The sequence below is a fragment of the Rhinolophus sinicus genome, linkage group LG02, assembly GCF_036562045.2.
Source record: "Rhinolophus sinicus isolate RSC01 linkage group LG02, ASM3656204v1, whole genome shotgun sequence".
NCBI classification, from domain to species: domain Eukaryota; kingdom Metazoa; phylum Chordata; class Mammalia; order Chiroptera; family Rhinolophidae; genus Rhinolophus; species Rhinolophus sinicus.
This window is the reverse complement of record NC_133752.1, coordinates 107,858,661-107,874,415: the sequence shown is the minus strand read 5'-3', so window position 1 is coordinate 107,874,415 and position 15,755 is coordinate 107,858,661. Positions and strand designations below refer to the sequence as shown.

General features: G+C 39.9%; 1 protein-coding gene across 8 annotated transcripts in view; it reads right to left on the bottom strand.

The window, feature by feature from the left end:
- The window catches only part of LARP4B (La ribonucleoprotein 4B), a 74,404-nt gene that overhangs the window by 23,165 nt on the left and 35,484 nt on the right, over nucleotides 1-15,755 (bottom strand). For all 8 annotated transcript variants that reach the window (XM_074325062.1, XM_019718064.2, XM_074325063.1 and 5 more), the window contains 4 exons: nucleotides 15,473-15,613; nucleotides 8,791-8,869; nucleotides 7,402-7,538; nucleotides 5,474-5,577 (listed from right to left, as the gene is read on the bottom strand). In XM_074325062.1, coding sequence (XP_074181163.1) covers nucleotides 5,474-5,577; nucleotides 7,402-7,538; nucleotides 8,791-8,869; nucleotides 15,473-15,613 — 461 coding nt within the window. The remainder of the gene's footprint in view (nucleotides 1-5,473; nucleotides 5,578-7,401; nucleotides 7,539-8,790; nucleotides 8,870-15,472; nucleotides 15,614-15,755) is intronic.

Sequence of the window (15,755 nt, the reverse complement as noted above, 5' to 3'; positions counted from 1 at the left end):
TGGGGGGACAAAGAAGAGCAGAGACAAATAGAAAACAAACAGCCTGATAATCACTTGAACATAAAGGGTCTATCCTCCCAAGTAAAAGGCAGAGATTTACAGACTGGATAAGAAAAGCAGACACAACTCTATGCTGCTTACAGGAGCCCAGTTTAAATATAAAAACAGACAGCTTAAAAGTAAAAAGAATGAAAAAAGACGTGCCATGCTAACATTGAGAAAAGAAAGCTGGAATGCCTGTATCAATACCAGACAAAGTAGATCCCAGAGAAAATAGGGTAATTTCATAAGACTATTAACTCATCACACTTCAAAAAGTACTAAAGGAATTAACCAAATGAATTACAATTTAAAACTTTTCTGATCACTGACAAACACTTGGTTACATGAAATGAGAAAGAACTTTCGGAATACTCCCAGCCTGTGGTCCGGAACCCACGGAGAACAGCTTTTTACTATACAGAATGTTCTGGAACTTACTGTCCTTTTCTTATTCAGAGTGGACCACGTTTTTTCCCCCCTTCCTTTCTTTTTCAATTTTTAATTTATCATAGAGGTTCCTCTAAACCTCTTAAGACTTTCATCATTCGAGTTTTACAACAGACACAGGTGTGCTGTTTACAGTAATAGAAATATACTAAGATCCATGTCTGCAGCTAAAAGTGGAAAACTCTTCTTGGTTGTAGTCTTTATTTTTTCTTATGCAACTGATTTCTGATTATTAATTTTGTGTTCTGCTACTTTACTAAATTCATCTATCAGCTCTAATAGTTTCTTGGTGGAGTCTTTAGGGTTCTCTATATATAGTATCATGTCATTTGTATATAATGACAATTTTACTTCCTCCTTACCAATTTGGATATGCCTTTTATTTCTTTTTCTTGTCTGATTGCTGTGGCTAGAACTTCCAACACTATGTTGAATAGAAGTGGAGAAAGTGGGCAACCTTGCCTTGTTCCTGATCTTAAGAGGAATGGTTTTAGCATTTCCCCATTGAGTACGATGTTAGCTGTGGGTTTATCATATATGGCCTTTATTATGTTGAGATATTATCCCTCTATTCCCACTTTCTTAAGGGTTTTCATCATAAATGGCTGCTGGATTTTATCAAATGCTTTTTCTGCATCTATTGATATGATCATGTGATTTTCATTTTTCATTTTGTTAATGTGGTGTATCACATTAATTGATTTGCGGATGTTGAACCACCCTTGCATACCAGGGATGAATCCAACTTGATCATGCTGTATGAGCTTTTTAATGTATTGCTAAATTCTGTTCGCTAATATTTTGTTGAGGATTTTTGCATGTATGTTCATTACAGATATCAGCCTGTAGTTTTCTTTTTTTGTGGTGTCTTTGTCTGATTTTGGGATAAGGGTGATAGTGGCTTCATTAAGTGTTTGGGAGCCTTCCTTCCTTCTGGATTTTTTGGAAGAGCTTGAGGAGAATAGGTGATAATTCTTGTTTGAATGTTTTGTAAAATTCACCTGTAAAGCCATCTGGTCCAGGGCTTTTGTTTGTTGGGAGATTGTTGATTACTGATTCAATTTCCCTAGTGGTAATCAGTCTATTCAGGTTTTCTGTTTCTTTTTGAGTTAGCCTTGGAAGGTTGTATGCCTCTAGAAAATTGTCCATTTCTTCCAGATTGTCAAATTTGTTGGCATATAGTTGCTCATAGTAATTTCTTAAATTTTTTTGTATTTCTGCGGTGTCTGCTGTCACTTCTCCTCTTTCATTTCTGATTTGGGTCCTCTCTCTCTCTCTTTTTTTTAATGAGTCTGGCTAAAGGTTTGTCAATTTTGTTTATCTTCTCTAAGAACCAACTCTTGGATTCATTGATCTTTTGTATTGTTTTACTGGTTTCTATTTCATTTATTTCCACTCTGATCTTTATTATCTCCTTCCTTATACTCCCTTTGGGCTTATTTTGCTGTTCTTTTTCCAGATCCCTTAAGTGTGAAGATAAACTGTTGATTAGTGATGTTTCTTGTTTCTTTAGGTAGGCCTGCAATGCTATGAATTTCCCTCTTAGGACTGCTTTCGCAGCATCCCATAGATTTTGTGTCGTCGTGTTTTCATTTTCGTTTGTCTCGAGATATCTTTTGACTTCTTCCTTGATCTCCTGGTTGACCCATTCATTATTTAGTAACATGTTATTCAGCCTCCATGAATTGGGGTGTCTTCCAGTTTTTTTCCTGTAGTTCATTTCTAATTTCATGGCACTGTGGTCAAAGACAATTGGTATGATTTCAATTTTCTTAAATTTATAAAGACTTGTTTTGCGGTCTAACATATGGTCTATCTTGGAAAATGTTCCATGTGTGCTTGAAAAGAATGTGTATTCTGCAGCTTTGGGGTGAAATGCTCTGAAAATATCAATTAAATCCAAGTGGTCCAATGTGTCATTTAAGGCTGTTGTTTCCATATTGATTTTCTGTCTGGAAGACCTGTCCCTTGTTGTCAGAGGTGTGTTGAAATCCCTTACTATGATAGTGTTACTGTTGATCTCTGTCTTTATGTCAGTCAATATCTATTTTATATATTTAGGTGCTCCTATGTTGGGTGCATAGATGTTTACTAGGGTTATGTCCTCTTGTCGGATCGATCCCTTTATTATTATATAGTGCCCATCTTTGTGTTTTAATATGTTCTTCATTTTAAAGACCATTTTGTCAGATATAAGTATCGCAACTCCAGCTTTCTCCTCATTTCCATTTGTATCAAATATCTTACTCCAACCCTTCACTTTCAGCCTGTGTGTGTCTTTTGATCTGAGGTGAGTCTCTTGTATACAGCATATACAAGGGTCTTGCTTTCTTATCCACTCAGCCACCCTATGTCTCTTGATTGGAGCATTTAATCCATTTACATTTAAAGTGATTATTGATAGGTACATAGTTATTGCCATTTTTAAATTTGTAGTTAGATTGTTTTCATCTTTCTTCTATTTACAGAAGTCCTTTTAGTATTTCTTGCAATGCTGGCTTGGTGGTAATAAATTCCTTTAGCTTATTCTTTTCTGGGAAGCTCTTTATCTCTCCATCAACTTTAAATGATAGCCTTGCTGGATAAAGCAATCTAGGTTGTAGGCCTTTGTTTTCCATCACTTTGAGTATCTCCTGCCACTCCCTCCTGGCCTTCAATGTTTCTGTAGAAAAGTCATTTGATAGTCTTATGGGAGTTCCCTTGTATGTAACCCTCTGTCTTTCTCTTGCTGCTTTTAGGATTCTCTCTTTGTCTTTAACCTTTGCCATTTTAACTATAATGTGTCTTGGTGTGGACCTGTTTGGGTTTATCCTGGTTGGAACTCTCTGCACTTCCTGGGCTTGTATGTTGGTTTCCTTCATCAGGTTAGGGAAGTTTTAGACATTATTACTTCAAATATGTTCTCAATCCCTTGCTTCCTCTCTTCACCTTCTGGTATTCCTATGATGCGCATGTTGTTGCACTTGATGTTATCCCAGAGGTCTCTTAAACCATCTTCATTGTTTTTTATTCTTTTTTCTTTCTGTTGTTCTGTTTGGGTGATCTCTGCTAACTTGTCTTCTAAGTCGCTGATTCGATCCTCTGCTTCATCTAACCTGCTGTTAATTCCTTCAAGTGAGTTCTTTATTTCAGTAATTGTGTTCTTTAGTTCTAACTGGTTGTTCATTATGATTTCTCTATCCTTCTTTATGTCGTCTCTAAGCTCCTTAAACATTCTTATCATCAGTGTTCTGAACTCTGTCTCTGATAGGTTGGTTACCTCTGTTTCATGTGGTTCCATTTCTGGAGGTTTCTTCTGTTCTTTTATTTGGGACATGTTTCTTTATTTCCCCATTCTGGCTGACTCTCTGTGTTTGCTTCGATGTATTAGGTAGATCCCCTAGAGTTCTTAGTTCTTGCTGGGTTATCTTATGTAGTATGTGTCCTTTATATTTGACTTGCACTACTTCGTTCTTCTCCTCTGCGTGTGCTCCAAAGGTGACTCTCATATTGTGTACATTGTCCTTCAAGTAATCCTTGCACAAGTCTCTTAGCTGTTCTGCATGATGAGCAGAGTCCACTGATGGGTTATAGATGTCCCGTTTGTGATAAGATCCGGAGGAGAACTCAAAGAATGCGTCCCGCTGCCGCCATTCCTATGACGTCACCTCTAAAGTGTTCTTGGCGTGCCCCATACATCTCGCTGAGCAGCTCCAACCCTGGCGCTAGTGGCAGCTAGCCTTGGTTTGCAGCTTAGTCTCTCCTAGGCACCTCCAAGTCCAACACGGTTGGCTGTCAACTGCAGATTGCTTTGTGGCTCATGCCAGGTGGCCCCGGGTAGGGTTGTAGTCTTTACAAATGTCTCAAGTGTTGAAACTTAGGACCTATATTTTAGATACTAATGTCAGTTAATAAAGACATCTGGATTTGTAATAAAATATATATCAATCCTTCATATTGAGACCCTTAATTAAAAGACAAGGAAAGAAAATACAATCCTGATTTCTTTTTCTTCACATATATTATAATATAGAAGTTGTAAAAAGAGCCTAAGTTGAAGAGAAAGTAAAACTTTCTAGAACAAGGCCATACCCAAGGATGCTGCAGTTTCTCGCCTCAGGAGTGCTGGAATCCTAGCCTTTGTCACCCTCCACAAGAACTGTCTGCACCAAACCCGCACATACACTCACCTACTTTCTCCACAGAGCAGGCATTGAAAATATGCAGCACGAGACCTGAAGCTTAACTCATGGAAGACCTGACAGACAAATGACCTTCCTAGGCTCTTCCTAGTCCGCAGAGCACACAGACAGACCTCTGACGCGTGCTCTGCAGGAAGATTTTTCTGCATTCTCTCAAGGCACGAGAGATTGATTCGCTACACAATGCAACTCAGCTTGAACATTTAGACAGGTCAGAGATTACAGCAATTCTTTAACAGCAGGTTACTTTTCACGACTCAAGCTACCAAGTACTGTGTTTTCCTAAAATTACTGACTAAGTTAGTAGTTCTCAGTTACGATCTCCAGGCTCCATTTACCTAAGAAAAGATGTCTTGCCTTTTTGGTGACCACATTTGCACTGATGCTGGTCCACAAGCTACTGGGGCTTTCCCAGCATTCTTAGCAGTATCCCTCTTGTCATGACAATACTTGTTCTGAAAAGTTATGTTCTTTATTTTAACTTGTGCGTTTATTTTTTTATTTCCAAGTGAATAACTATTTAAACCTTTTCTCACTTTTAATTTCTAAACACTGAAATTATCATAAACCATTTTCTTAATGTGAAGAGTCCTGAGACCAAAAAGTTAGAGAACCATTCTTACAGATGAGATGAAGCACACTGTAACTATCAGCGTGTGTAAATCCTGTGAGGAAAGTGTTACTGTACATACGTATTCTTTGAAACACACTCTCCAAAACACACAGAAGTAAATGATCAAAACCAACCAAAAAGCCAACCACAACAAAACGTCCAAGTTGCTTTCCGAGGAGACAGGACTTACTTCTACTGGTGTGGATTCCGGGATCTCACGGAGTATCACTATGCAACGGTTTTGATTTGGCCTTACTTTCTCTCCCTTCTCATCCACTTGAACTAAAGGTAAAGCTACGGAGAGAAGAAAAATGAATGGTAAAACATAAACCGATCATTTAATTCTTTATGATAGATATGGATACTCCACAGGATGTTGTTATCCTAAGGAACAAAACACATTGAAGAAACCTGTATACAATAGGTAAGCGATCAAAGGTTTTAAGCTAATCTTGCATGTTTCATTTCTCAAAACTAAGGCACATAAGAATTTGAAATGTCCTGTAAACACTTTAATAAGTGTAACACTATGAAACAAAGGTTTAAACAGCTCAAAGAACTAACAATTATGATCCAGGGTTAACAGCTTTTCCTTTCTACAAGTCCCTAACATAAAATAATGCTCTGTCTTATTAAGACTTTTTATTATCTTGAATTCACAGAAGTAATTTTAGATTAAGAAAGTCGCTGGCCTTTACAAGTGGGTCAGATGGAACTAAACGTGCTGACACATAACATAAGTTTCTGTCTTAAATGGACCCCCACAAAACGACACTGGGAAGCACAACATTGTCAAGAAATAGTGGCATAGTTTTCAGGATTCAAACTTCATGGTCATGTTTGCCAGTGTCTTCATTATCTTCTGCAAAAGCTAATGCCCTTACGACAGTTGCCTAAGAACAGAAAATAGAGGAGAACTTTTATTTGTGAACAGAAAACCCCACTACGTTTCTAAGGTAAGATGACCATCTTACCTATTACTGTTTAGTCAAGCGCACACAAGACAAGATCTTCACTGACTGTCAGCAGTACAACTAAGCTGGCGAGAATCTGTAAACACTTTTGCATAAGAGTCAGTGATGGAAAGTCATAGCATTGACTTAAAAGAAATGGGGCTTTAATTCAGACATGGCCATGTCCCACCATTTAGAAATATTTAGGCAGCTGGGGGGCACATGTCACACTGTGTGCTGAGTGAAGGACGCCCGTGGGAGCTGCTCAATAGAGCAGGCAGGAGGAGGGAGACGAGAGAAGTAATTCACCTGATACTTGTAAGCTTTTTTTATAAAAAAGTGAGTTTTTATAATTAAAAACAATCACATTTTTAAAAGTCCAACACATCATACATTTAATATGAAATGAATCCCCACTGAAGCCATCCTGGGTGGGAGGGAAGGGACGGAAGTGTTGCGAAATGCACCAGGAAGCTCTGGGCAGTGGGGGACACGTTTATGACCTGGACCGCAGTGAAGGTTTCACTGATGTACACCTATGTCCAAACTGATCCAACTGCACAGTGTATGCACAGCTCACTGTATGGCAATTATGCCTCAATCGAGTGGATTTAAAATAAATAAATAAATAAATAAATAAATAAAAATGGCGAGAGTGGAGAAGCCTCAATAAGCAAAGCAAACTGCACCTGTAACACAGCAGGTCCACACTGCAAGTGCCCATATTTCCTTATTCTCCGCAGGTGTCTGATGTACCGTTCCAACCGTCCTTTGATGTTGCCAAATGTCCAAGAAACACCCCACTCACAAAATACATTTAAGGAAAAATGCAATTTCACCACAACTTTAGCAGGAAGGTGACATTTGAAAGAAACTCCTTTAGTGGCTAGAATGCTAAAATATATTCTACTTTACCCTCAATGCCATTATTTTACTTTTCATCCATGTCACAGCTTCTTTCGTCTCTCCACTGGCCTTTTCCACTCCCTGGACCTAAGAATGGCTATGGAGCCCATCAACACCCAGTGCCACGAGCGCACCACCAAACACTGGGGCCGGTCAGAAAGGCCCAGAGGCAGGGACATTCCATTTGCCATCAAGGACCGTAGCACTGAATAGCTATGGATCACCGGGTAGGAAGCAGCCCAGACTGCTGCTCACTCACATCTCAGCACTTCGACAATCAAGTGCAGGTCGGTGCTGAGCTTCTTGATGTGGTCCAGGTTCGCCACCGTGGTGATTGGCACGTACTGATCACTGTCCATCTGTGATATAAGGTACATGTCACTAGCAAGATTCTCCCTGCAGAAAGAAGACAAGCTCCCTTAATGAGTAAATACTTCTTTAAAAGGAAGCCTCGCAAGGGTCCAAGTGTGGCACGACAGTGCTTCAGTTAGGTCTGAGTTCCAATCCGTTATTTGCCACTTCTCTGCCTTAGGTATATTTTTTTTCCAAAGACACTTGGGTACACAGAGAGAGCAAACGTAAAAGTATTCTGTGCTCTATACAATAAAAATTAATCAGCAAGTCTTTAAAAAATGTATTTATAGCTTATCTTCATAATAAAAAGTGTTTAAGTAGCTTATAAAAACACAAACAACTTTTTTAAGTAAGGAAATCCAGCTGAAAGAACAAGAAAGTAACAGAAATATGAAAAGGGCAGGAAAGATCGGTGTCCCAAGTGCTCACTGTTCAGTATGGAACACCGGCCAGAGAAGCAGCAGGCCCAACCCTGGCTGCCTAGCACTTTCCAGCAGCCAGGATTAAAAAGAAGAAAGCCTGATCACATGACCCTGTGCGTCACAAGGCACGCCATAGATAACCAGCAGTTTGGGCAAAGATGAGCTACTTCCTGGTATTTTGGCCTATGATGAACCCAAAGGTGTTAAAGCACGACCAGTGCAAAACCTGGAAAAATCACCATTACTGATGGAAAATGTTACACATGCCATTCAGTTTATCCTTTTACTCAAAAAAAAAAATTACGTTTAAGCCAATCCCATCTTCTTGTATGCCCATTTTTTCTATTTGAACTTTAAAGGTTCTATTCTACTTTCAATAGAATTATTCATGGGGTATTATTCACAGTATTATTCATGGGGTAGGGAACAAGTAAAAATCTGAGGGCTACATCATTAAAATAACCTGCTTTCGCAGTGTTTGGCATACTTTGAGAAGTAACAGGAAATTTGTTCTCAAACTGTAGTATGCTGAAAAATGTTTCTAGGAGATGGACAACCTAAGGCCACGCCCTCAGAGTCTGATTCCATGGGCAGGGGATGGGGCCCACGAACACAAATTTCAAAAAGCCACCTCAATAGCCACCACCAAGATGAATTTGTGGACAATGGTGGGGAACACAGCCTACAGGATCACATTCAGTTCTCCAACAGGTCAAAGGTTTAATCAATAGTCTAGATCTCCTATTAATAGACATCCACGGACATTAATATTAACAGACACACACTCCTATATAAAGTGTCACATCTGTACATAATAACCAAGGCACAATACCACAGGTATTAGGTACCAGAAAAACCACTGCCGTCCTTACCTGGATAAACAGAATTCCAATGTTTTTTTAAGTACTTCTCGGGGGTCTTCCTGGCTTTCTGGTTGAGACTCATTTCCTCCTACATAAAAGTAATGATCAACTCAGGGAAAATGACTTAAAATTTACCAAGCAGATGATTCAGTACAGCAATTCTAATATTTTCACTACACATATCAATTCATCTAGTGTATAGAGAATATAAGGAAAATGCTATTCTACCTCCTAAAAAAGAAAATCCCCTTTCCCCCAAACAAAAACAATACAGTTTCATAAAATAATCTGAGCATAAGATTTATCAGCAAAGTTTGGCAGATGCTTTTTATCACATAAGTACAAGCTTATTTAATGCTTTGTCTCAATTCTGAAAAGGATATTCAGGTAGCCTACAAGAATACAGATAAAAGCCGTAATAAAATACAAAGGAAAGAATAAAAATAAAGAAAAGATAAATACAGGCCAAAAATCAAGGCTGGGGATACTAAACACACAGGCTGTAAGGACTACACAGTGTCTATACTAGAGCCTTCCAAACGTGCCTTTAAAGTTCCAGGTAGTCAAAGTCACAAGTAAGAAATTGTGGAGTCACAGGGATGCTACCGAGAACCCTAAATAAACAGATCCTCAAGAGCAAACTTTACAGGTGAGAAACATAATAAACCTACTTTAGCTAGGTGGTCAACATCAACAGTGATAAATCATGCTGACACTATGTACCCTAACAAGAAGGGATGAAAATGGCACTTCCCTCTGTGGTCTTCCTGCCCCGAAACCCGACACTGGAATAATGACAAAAACACCAACCAAATTCCAACAGAGGAGTACTGTGCAAAACCTCTGCCCAGCGCACCTCAAGACTGTCAAGGTCATCAAAAACAAGGAAAGCTGAGAAACTGCCACAGCCAAGAGGAGCCTAAAAAGACGTGACAACACCCAGTGGTGTCCTGGGACAGGTAACATACACCAATACTGGCTCAGTAATGGTGGCAAACGTTAAGTGTTAAGAACAGAAGAAACTGGATGCTGGTCTATGAGGACTCTCTGTACTCAATCTTCCCAATTTTTCTGTGAGTCTAAAACTGTTCTAAACTAAATAGCAAAACAAAGACTCAAACCTAACTATATCAATCACCACAGTAAATATTAATGTTCTAAACACTTGGGTTAAAGGCACAGAGCATAAGATTTGACTTTTTGTTAAAAAAAAAAAGACTCAACTGTTATGTGAGCTACAAGAAGTGTACTTTATTAAATATAAATATAAATGTACTTTATTAAATATTTTAACCAAAATATGTTAAAAGTAAAAGGATAGAAAAAGATGTACCTTGCTAACACTAGTCAAAAGAAACCTGAGGTGACTATATTATCAGAGCAAAGAAAGTGACCAGGGATAAAGGTCGTTTCTGAATGACAGATGAATCAATTCATCAAGAGGCCATGGCAATCCTAAAACAGAGCTCCAAAATACATGAAGCAAAACCTGAGAACTAAAAGGAGAATAGATAAATCCAAAAATTGAAAATAATAACTCTCTTAATGACTAACAGAATAAGTAGGTAAAAACCAGAAAAATATTGGCCTGAACAACTATCACCCAACTGGACCTGACTGACACTTACAGAACGCCCCCATAACAGCAGCAAAATAGTTCTCTTAAGTGCAAAGGGGATATTTACTAAGATGGCCTATACTTTTGGCCACAGTATGTCTTAAATTCAAAGGGATTCAAGTCGTACAAAGTATGTATGTCCTTTGACCACAATGAGATTAAATTAGAAAACAATAAAAGAAAATTCCTTGGAAAATCCCCATGTTTGGAAAGTAAGTAACATACTTCTTTCTAAACTACCCATGGATTTACCAAAAAAAAAAAAAAGCTAAGAAGGAAATTAGAAATAATTTTGAAATGAATTTAAAAAGAACAAAAAATCGCAATTTATGAGATTGTGCTGAAGTATTACTTAGGAGGAAATTTATAGAACTAAATGGCTATACGTATTAGAAAACAAGAAATGCTTCCTACCAATGAGCTCACAAAATAACAAGAAGGAAGTATATTGTAAAGATTAGAAGAAAAACCAGTGAAACAGGAAGGAATAAAACAATTGAAGAAAATGAATGAAACCAAATACTAGTTCTTTGAGGTCAATAAAATTGACAAACCTCTACACTGATTGATTAGGGGAAAAGGAAAGACATGAATTACCACTAACAGAAATGAATTATGTGACATATTCTACAGATTAAAAGAATAAATCGAATATTATGAGCAACTCTATACCATCACTTTGACAATTTAGATGAACTGGACCAAATGTCTAGAAGACATATGTAACCAAAGCTCCCTCAAGAAGAAATAGATATATAAAATGACAAATTGTGGCTGAAAACTTTCCCACAAACAAAACTCTAGGCCCACCTGGCTTCACTTCTTAAGAAAGAAATAATAAACTCACCCAAAAAATTGAACAGGAGGGACTACATCAAAAAGAAAACTATAGGGGCGGCCGGATGGCTCAGTTGGTTAGAGCGTGAGCTCTGAACAACAGGGTTTCCGGTTCGATTCCCACATGGGATGGTGGGCTGCACCCCCTGCAACTAGATTAAAAACGGTGACTGACTTGGAGCTGAGCTGCGCCCTCCACAACTAGACTGAAGGTCAACTTGGAGCTGATGGGCCCTGGAGAAACACACTGTTCCCCAATATTCCCCAATAAAAACTGAAAAAAGAAAACTACAAATATTCCTCATGAACAGGGATGCAAAACCTCTAAGCAAAATTTTAACCAATCTAATCCAACAATATATCAAAAGTGTATTGCATCATGACCCAGTGAGGCTTATCCCAGAAATGTAAGCTTAGTTAAACACTTGGAAAATCAATCAATATAATTGATCTTAACACACTAAAAAAGAAATGCCCATCGCCACAGATGGAGGAAACGCAAGACAAATTCCAAGAACCATTCCTCGTAAAAACTTTCAGGAAATCATAAGAGTAGCTGATAAAGAAGCTTATTAAGCTGATATAGGTCTTACATGTGAAACTTACTAACGTTATTGCACTCAATGGGGACACTGAACGTTCCCCCTACGATCAATCAGCTGCCCCCTACGATCAGTCAGCTGTCCACACTCACCACTCCCACTCACCTTTACGACAGAGAATCAATCCAGTACAATCAGGTAAGATAAAGAAACAAAAGGGGCTGGCCCGGGGGCTCAGGCGGTTGGAGTTCCGCGCTCCTAATGCCGAAGGCTGCCGGTTCAATTCCCATATGGGCCAGTGGGCTCTCAACCACAAGGTTGCAGGTTCGACTCCTCGACTCCCATAAGGGATGGTGGGCTGTGCCCCCTGCAACTAAAATTGAACACGGCACCTTGAGCTGAGCTGCCACTGAGCTCCTGGATGGCTCAGTTGGTTGGAGCACGATCTCTCAACCACAAGGTTGCCGGTTCAACTCCCGCAAGGCATGGTGGGCTGTGCCCCCTGCAACTAGCAATGGCAACTGGACCTGGAGCTGAGCTGCACCCTCCACAACTAAGACTGAAAGGACAACAACTTGAGGCTGAACGGCACCCTCCACAACTACGATTGAAAGGACAACAACTTGACGTGGAAAAAAGTCCTGGAAGTACACACTGTTCCCCAATAAAGTCCTGTTCCCCTTCCCCAACAAAATCTTTAAAAAAGAAAAAAAAAAAAGGTTGTTTAAAAAAAAAAAAAAAGAAAAGACATCAGGCTGGATAGGGAATAAAACTGAATTTATTCACAGATAAATTCACGTCTATGCAGAAAATCCAATGGAATCTACAAAAAGTTCCTAAAACTAATAAAGAGAGTTTAGCAAGTTTTCAGCATCTGATGTCAATTTATAAAATTTAATTATTATTTCTACCTACTGGTGACAAACAATTGCAAATTAAATGTTTAAAAATCATTTACAATAGCACCAAAAACCATGAAATATTTAAGGATAAACTGGACAAAAGATGTGAAAGACCAGTACGTGGAAAATTAAAAAGCACAACCACGAGAAATTAAAGACCTAAACAAATGGAAACATACATCTTGCTCCTGAGCACAGCACTAAGATGTAAATTTTCTCTGTTGACTCAATGTAATCCCAATAAAAATCTCAGCAATTTGCTGACAATGACCAGCTCATTCTAATTTGTATGAAAATGGAAAGGAACTAGAAAAGCCGAAATAACTCTGTAAAAAAAAAACAAAATTAGAAGGCTAACACTACCTGTTTTAAAGAATGATGTACCTGGAATCAAACAGGGCAGCACTACCATCAAAACAGATCAAAGGCAGAAGAGGCAGTCCAGAGGTAAAGCCACACCTGTGGACACATGGCTCTGACGACGGCACACAGGCAGTGCAGTGGAGAAAAGAGCCTTCCCTGCAAACAGTGCTAGACCAGCCACTTGTGGGGAAGAAAAAATTTTGCTCCATACCTCACACTATATATAAAAACTAACTTGAAATTGTCATTGGCCTAAAAAATGTAAAACTTAAAACTATACAACTTCTAGGAAAAAACCTTTGTGACTGGGCATTAAGCAAAGATTTCTTAGGTAACAACACCAAAGGAAGATCCATAAGAGAGAAAACTGATAAACTGACTATATAAAAAAATTTAACTTGCGCTTTTCAAGATACTGTTAGGAGAACAAAAAGACAAGCCACAGGCCAGAAGAATGTATTTGCAAATCACATATCTGATAAGGACTTGTGTCCAAAACATATAAAGAACTCTCAAAACGCAATAATCAAACCCCAACAAGAGAATGGGCGAAACACTTGGACAGAACCTTCAGCAAAGACATATGCATATGGAAGGGAGCTTCCACTACTGTCATTAGATACAAATGAGAAACACAGTAAGGTCTCAGGGCTACCTTTTGGAACGGCTAAGATGAAAAGACCAGCCTCACTGATGTAGGTGAGGACGTGCAGCAACTCCAGCTTTGAGCCACTGCTGGTGGGAGCACCATGGGTCACCATGGGACACGGCTTTGCCATGTCTCAGCAGGATACGCACGCCTCCCAGATGATCCATCTGTCCCAGTCCCACGTATTTATCCAAGAGAAATGGAAACATATGTCCACACAAAGTCTCATAAATGTTCAAGGTAGCTTTCTTTGTAATAGCCCCAAACTGGAAACAATCCAACATTCACCGGTAGATGAATGGAAAAACAAGCTGGTGTATCATGGTACGGAAGGAATACTAATCAGCAACAAAAAGGAGCAAGCTGTGAATATCACATCGTGCGTGGACCTCAGAATCAGTAACCCAATTAAAAGAAGCACTCATCTTGATTGTGGTGATGGTTTTACAGGTGTGTACACATCATCATACCAAATGTGTACACCATATCAAATTTGATACATGTACACCATATCAAATACAGTAGAGAAATCAATGAGGAATGGAAAAGTCAGCAAACGGAATCCTGGCCTTTATGCAAGGGAAAATAAAACTTGCACAAAAACTTATTATAGATACACTTTAAATAAGTGATGCTTGCTGTATATCAACTACACTTCACTAAGCTCTATACCCAAAAGTAGGGAAAAAGAGGAGAGAAAACAGAAGTCCTGACACAGCTGCCCAGAAGTGAGACTTCCCTAGACCACCATGGGCCATGCTGAGAGCCCTCTGGAAGCCTGTGACCACGGAATTAAAATGACATCATTCCACACTGCGATACAGTGACATTCAGCTACACTTAACGATCTGCTCAGGAAAAGGCACATAGGAGGCAGAGAATTATATGGGAACAAGTTGGAGGCATATGCTGAGCACCTAGATAGGAAGTCATAAAGGGATGGTCTGGGTGACACCAGGAGTGGCAGAGTGACACTGACAAGCACTAGCCGAACCAGCAGCAGAGCAGACCAGGGCTTCGCGGAGGTCACCTTCAGGGGAGAAACACAGGCGGGATGCCCAGCACTTCCTAGGTGCTCACTGTGTATCTCTCATACGTAACAGAACGCAACCACAGAAGGGGAGGGGGTGCGTTCTCCTAAGTCAGGCGTATCTCTAGGAAGAATCACCTGAACGGCTGAACTCACTCCACCTGCATCTACTCTGTCCTGTGCCTACGAGCCAACTTAGGGGACCCATTCCTTCAGTCAAGCGCCCCACCTGACAGTCAGTAATGGCAGTGCAGCCTGCCTCAGGTCTGGGCGTTAAACGGACTGCTCTTTCGGATTTTGGCAGAAACAAACTCAGACGTGAGCTCAGTGCCCCCAGGACCCACAGCACAGGCAAGTCTACATCCGCCCACATCGGGCACCCCAAAGAACCCTGCTCTCTTCTTGTTCTCATCTTCCTCTGAAAGCAGCTTTAAATACCCCTGTCAAAAGAACCAATTTCTGTTGGGCTTGACCCTCAATTCCACATTAGCGGCCCTCGTCTGTACCCTCACTCTGCCTCCTAGTCCAGTCAGGTTCGCCTCGTGGGGTGGGCGCCCGTCTCACACGGTCCACGATGCCTGCCTGACCAGAAGGCCTCATCTCTGTCCACACAGGAGTGAGTTTAGAGTAAAATCAAAGGAAGCAATGACAGGCACATTGTTTAGGGAGACATTTAGTGAGCTGAATTCTAAAAAGCAGCAGAAGAGAGCCCTGACACTATACGAAAATGAGCTCATAAAGTAGCGTTACCTGCATCGCTGCTTTCAGGCGGACACTCGTACTCCGAGTGGTCCAGAGCCACGGTGCTCATGGCTGTCTGGTCCGACTCCTGTACCTCTGGCAGCGCTGCAACCTCATGACTTCTGTCGCCATCGCCATTGGCATCCAATTCTGTAATTAGGAAATTTTACCTCAAAAGGCAGGGTTAGAATAACTTTCTCTTAACATAAAATAAAAGCTTATATTGCAGTTACTTCCATTTTTTAACTTGATGGTGAAAAGATCTCCTGGCTCTTAAATACTGTCACAAAGC